Below are 5,587 nucleotides of genomic sequence, written 5' to 3' on the forward strand. Positions count from 1 at the left end.
TTTGGAAAAAGGCTGCAATGAAACAAAGAGTGAAAAATTTAAAGGGGTCTGAATACTTTCCGTACCCACTGTATAGAGAGTTGAATTTTCCTTAGGATCAAATTTTATTAGACTTCATTTACAAAACAAATAAATACAAAATCCAACTATAATATTCAGATTCAGTTTTTCAATGCACTGATTCAAGTTTAGCAATTCAAATATAAATGATTCAAATTCAGTTTCTGGTGGCACAGAGAACCCCTCCCACACCCCCACGCCCACACTGCTGTGCCTGGTTAACAAACACTCTGCTATAAAAGCAGGCCTCTTACTCATTAGGGTGCCTTGTATCAGACAGGAAATGCTGGGTAAATTACACCTCATCGCCCTGGAACTAACCGACCATCACCATGGCAATGAGCCAACCTCAGTGCCGTGAGAAGACTAGAACACCATTGTGGCAGAGGAAAAGTGGAAAGGACAAGACCCGGTTTCACCCAATAACGGATACCAATGATCTAATATCAGTGATGCAAATGTACTCCTACAGGGTTCTGAGGTGTAAATCTGTATCTATTTAAGCCAAAAGAACCCCTTTGGCCTTTTGACAGTGACGCTGACTCAAAATCTGGAAGCAATATCCTGCCCACACACAACTTTGACGGCTACCCAATTAATGCAACGTGGGCTAAACTGTACCAGCCCCAACACACTGTTTAGTAGAAATTGTTAGTCATACCTACAGTAAATGTTTTAATACAGTTAAACATTAAATAGATCAACACAGGCTACCACTTGTCATGAGAAGGTCTGTGTGTAACAGCTAAAGTAACTTGATGGTTGACCAATCAGATTATGATCATACCATATAGGCTGAACAGATTAACTCGCTTGGGCAACTTCCTTGCAAGGACGTGTGACCACGACACATCATTTTTTTAGCAGTTTGTGTAAGAAAAATTTAGCAGATAGCCATTCTAATAAAATGCAATTTCATCAAAGATTACAACAGAAAACACCTATAGTTCCTTACATATTGCAAAATGTGCACACCCTTCTCTAGTCTTTTAAAGGATGATTTCATCACAGCAATGGTACTGGCTCACATCTAAAACACTAAAACACGTTTCCCCACTCGTGTTATCATTAAAACACAGAATATTTCCCCAGCCTCTCATTCAATCCGACCACCATGCTCAAACTCCGAACCACATGAACCACTTGCTGGCCAAGTCCACCCCACGTTTCTAGAACAAAATTCTTTAGTTGCATTGTTCACACATTCCTCCCTGGCCGTGTTTATACAGATGCGATTCCATGTGCGCTCTGGGGTCCAAAGAAGTCCTACTCTGCAGCCAAAGATGTGCGGTTGATCAAAGGCTTCAGCGCTAGAGCAGAGACACTTGTTTTGGTTGTGTTTTTTTCTACGGGGATACAGGGTAACATATCCATCTGTTGACCGCATGGATCCACCTAGGCCAGCGTTGGGACAAGTGTAGGCCTCTCTTCTCTGCCATCCCACACTGCTCCCTGAACCACGTTTACTCAGCTGGCTGCCACGCCAGTCGGCAGAGCTTTGTTTTCACACAGCAACATGTGTTAACTTAATGCTCTGTAACAAATTTCAAAGGCAAGACTTGCTGGGTCAACAACAGGTAATAGGGCAATTTATTGATTCATTGGCTCAAAAAAGCAGTGTAAAAAAAAAAAAAAAAGTCTCTCTGTATCCATCCACAAGCAGTGATGTTGTGGTGTAGATTTTGTTCGCTTCAACCCTGTTATGTATTTTCTAAGTGTAGTTTAATTCAGCTTGAAAAAACAAATAGTCTACATAATACAAGGGGAACAAAATGTAAGGTTAACGACAGGAAGACAGGCTTTTAAAAGTGGCTCACATATTATTCCCAAAAAAGATTTCAGTGATGTCATGAAGCAATGGCCAAGTATGTGCCTAGTAAAACGATTAAATAAACCATTAAACAGTTCAGGAAAGGCATCAGGGTTTTGGGTTACTTGGCCAACCTGCCCGCCCTCCCTAGCTAAAGACTTTGGTAACACAGCCCCCATGGTTGTTTTCCTGCTTGATTGGATTATGGCCACACACCTCAAGCTCGGCTTCCACTACCAATCAATGAGGAAATGAGGTGTCAACACACTGGTGTTTATTCAACACTCATTTATTTATCTACTGGAGGCCAAAGCTAGCTCGACCACAAAAGACAACATATGATTGAAGGGATTTTCTTTGAAAAAAACATTGCTTATTTGTATTAGCACCACCAAAAGGAGGGTTTGTGGTGTACAAGTGCTACTCCGTTTTATTTAATTTTCTTAAATTGCATTACATGTAAATTCTTCTTATGTTATAGGAACGTTTATATGAAACTCTGCCAATTAACTGTGAAATGACATAAGCATTTCTAATGACACGTTGTACTATTATTAAGAGTGTTAAACATTACAAGTATATCCAAATTCTGTCTTGTCTCTAATCTCTTTTACGACTGAGAAGACATAGCTTTTAAACTTCAGGCTGTGCGTCCATATGCTGAAAGAACTGGTAATGGGAAGACACCAGGAAGTCTGTAATGCTTCCAGTCAGCATGAAGCACCATCAAAATAAAATTCTGCACAGTAGCTGCTGCTTTAAAACTACTGGGGCAATTTGAAAATTCCCCTCCCAATTTATGCCAAATGCCACTTTATAAACATTCTAGCATGACTGCCAAGAGTCTGAACTGCTTTATGCCCTTTCTCTTAATTGAAAACGTTATAGGGGTGCATTACACTTGGGGTTTTTATAAGCTGCGCTATAAAGCCCTAACAGACCCTAAGAGGGGAAACTGCCCATTAACTTATAAGGTCCAGGCCTTGGCTCTCTTAATTGACAACCTCTAGGCTACTTTCATCACTTGTCGACTTCATAGCAGCAGTCAATGCTTCCTCCAGGATGCTGTTGCATCTTTGACACAAGGGTGTTTGTGACAAAGAGCAGTCTGCCGCCAATGCCAGGGCGAGGGCTCTAGGCTGTCCATAAAACAAGCACACACATTCCTCTCCTAGTTCCAGCCATCTGAGAGGACTGCATTTAACCATGTAGGTACTGGTTCCAAACACTAGTCAACATTCTATATGAATCCCATTAACAATGTAGACCTTTTATTAGGGATCGACCAATATGGATTTTTTGTGCAGATACCTTTTTTTTTTTTTTTCATCAGCCTTAGCCGATGACCGATACTGGCTGCCGATTTTCTTGAGCCGATCTTTGAAGCCGACACTGCTTTTGCTCCCTAAATTTACAACATAACAATGTAAACCCTGCCACACTGGATTGTTTTCGGAATCTGCTCCGCCATTTCTTTGAAAAAATAATATTAAAAAAAACAGATCAGTGTCACTTCTGCAGTCATCTTACATGACTTATGTGCATCATATGGATGAGTGCAATGTATATGGTTAACTGTTCAAGGATAAAAGGCTTTCATCAACATCTACAGCACAGCCTTGAGGATGCACTGCTTGCTGACATATTATAAGACCGCTATAATCAGGTCATCACAATATGTCCTTTGTCAACACATATAAATCATTTAAGAAAACAATAAACCTGAAAAGTAGCCATTGAAATAAAGTGCTTGATTTGTAGTTTAAGACTGGTGCTAGTGGTGGCAGGACAGTGCACGGTGTCTCCAGTAACACGTGCCTGTAGACGCCTCTCTGTAAATAATGACAGGAAAAACTATCAGCAAACACAGCATCCGTGTATTGGCCGATGCACGTAAAAACGCAAATATTGGTCCGATATATTGGTCGGCCAATAAAAAACAATCCAAAACGCTCCAAAAACACTGCGAGACAATATGAATTTGTCTACCTTAAGTCCAAAATCTTATTTCATGATATAGAAAATTCATACCTTGATAACAATACACACACACACACACACACAAACTCTACAGGCCAAAAGTATATATATATATATATATATATATATATATATATATATATATATATATATATATATATATATATATATATATATATATATATATATATATATATATATATAAAATCAACCAGCCCTACTCACAATGCTAACATGCTGATGTATAGCAGATATAAGATTGTTCTTTACTTGAGAATAGTATGTTAGTACAAAGTAGGATCTTTGCTTGGGCTTATGGGAATTAGTTTAAGTATGGGATATATTTTGAGCTGATGGTGGGGCTACATTAAAAGGGATCACCAAGGTAGGACTGGGCAATATGAACATATTGAATATTATATATAGTCAATACTATATACGAGATATCTATCATATTTTTTTCTAAATCGTTTCTATAGCCAATGTCCAAAAACCAACAGCCGAATTGCATTGGTACAATATTAACATTATTTGGTCGACACTATGTTCCTATCGGTGCAGAGTCTTGTCATCCTAGTGAGGTTACCAGGCATTCAGAACTTTAGCCAAAGATAATCTACACAGAGTAGCCTACTGGGTGGATGGAAAACAAATCGTTGGAGAATGCTAATACCCCTAAAAAACCCAATTCCCACTTTTACGTTTCTGTTTTGTGTATGATTAAACAAACTAGACACATCGTTTAAATTAGTGAGCTTTAGATGTAATGGTAAGGAATTTGTCAACTTTGGAGAGAGCCTTCAATGTGTTTTTGGGATCAATAACGTAGCTAACGCATCAGTGGAGCACAGACAGGAGAGGAGAGGTGTTCAATGCAAGCTTTCTGCACATTTCCAGGTTTCCTAAGCTCATAGCAAACAAACAGACAAACAAGTCTGTACTTTGTCATTTTGTGTCCTACAGCAGAGATGACAAACACAAATAATGTCGGAAACACTGTTTCCAACTGGTGGAACATTACTTTTTCCCAGCCAACAAAACAAGTGACACATGCTGATAAGTTGCTACCATCACATGGAGAGACACCGAGGGAAAGCTATCGACCAACATTAGTACTGTTGCACTTTGCCGGAGCACATTTAGAAGAAGGAGGAATGAAAAACATAAACTGACTTACTGTGGAAGAAGTCGGGTCACAGATCTGGTTATGTGCGCCGCCATGTTTCTTCGATGACGTAGTAACAGAGCAAGCAGCAATTGGTTATACAAGTAGTTCCCTTGTAAAGCCAGAGCTATGTGATTGGCCATATCATGGAAAGGGGTGGGCTCTGGCGGACTCAAAGCACATGGGAAGGTAAACAGCGAACAGCTAGTGCGGTGGTGTTGTTAAAAGGAGGGGAGTATATTTTAAGAGGGGAGTTATCCTAACAGTTATGATAAAAATCTAATTTTATTTTTTTCATTCAAAATAAGCAACGGAAGTTACTTAAAATGAAAGTTACCGTGTTTAAACTGTGACATTCATGGATTCCTTGCCTTACAGATGGTCTTGTCTACTTTGACTCTGGTGCCCTTCTCCTCTGTGAGACAGAAGGGACAGAGACATACTGAAGCGTGCAACGGGGAGAAACAGGAGAGGAATAAAGGAAAGGAGAGATTTGAGCACAAGGCACATGCCCCCAGGAGTTCTTTCTCACAGCAGTGGTGAATTACTACCACTAACATCAGCCAGGTCCA

General features: G+C 39.7%; 1 protein-coding gene across 1 annotated transcript in view; it reads right to left on the reverse strand.

Moving 5' to 3' along the window:
* The window catches only part of clybl (citrate lyase beta like), a 60,880-nt gene extending 55,712 nt beyond the window's left edge, over nt 1–5,168 (reverse strand). The window contains exon 1 of the mRNA XM_034884532.1: nt 5,028–5,168. Coding sequence (XP_034740423.1) covers nt 5,028–5,158 — 131 coding nt within the window. The 5' untranslated portion in view covers nt 5,159–5,168. The remainder of the gene's footprint in view (nt 1–5,027) is intronic.
* Nucleotides 5,169–5,587: the final 419 nt, after the last annotated feature.

This window comes from Etheostoma cragini, chromosome 11, assembly GCF_013103735.1.
Source record: "Etheostoma cragini isolate CJK2018 chromosome 11, CSU_Ecrag_1.0, whole genome shotgun sequence".
Lineage (NCBI taxonomy): Eukaryota > Metazoa > Chordata > Actinopteri > Perciformes > Percidae > Etheostoma > Etheostoma cragini.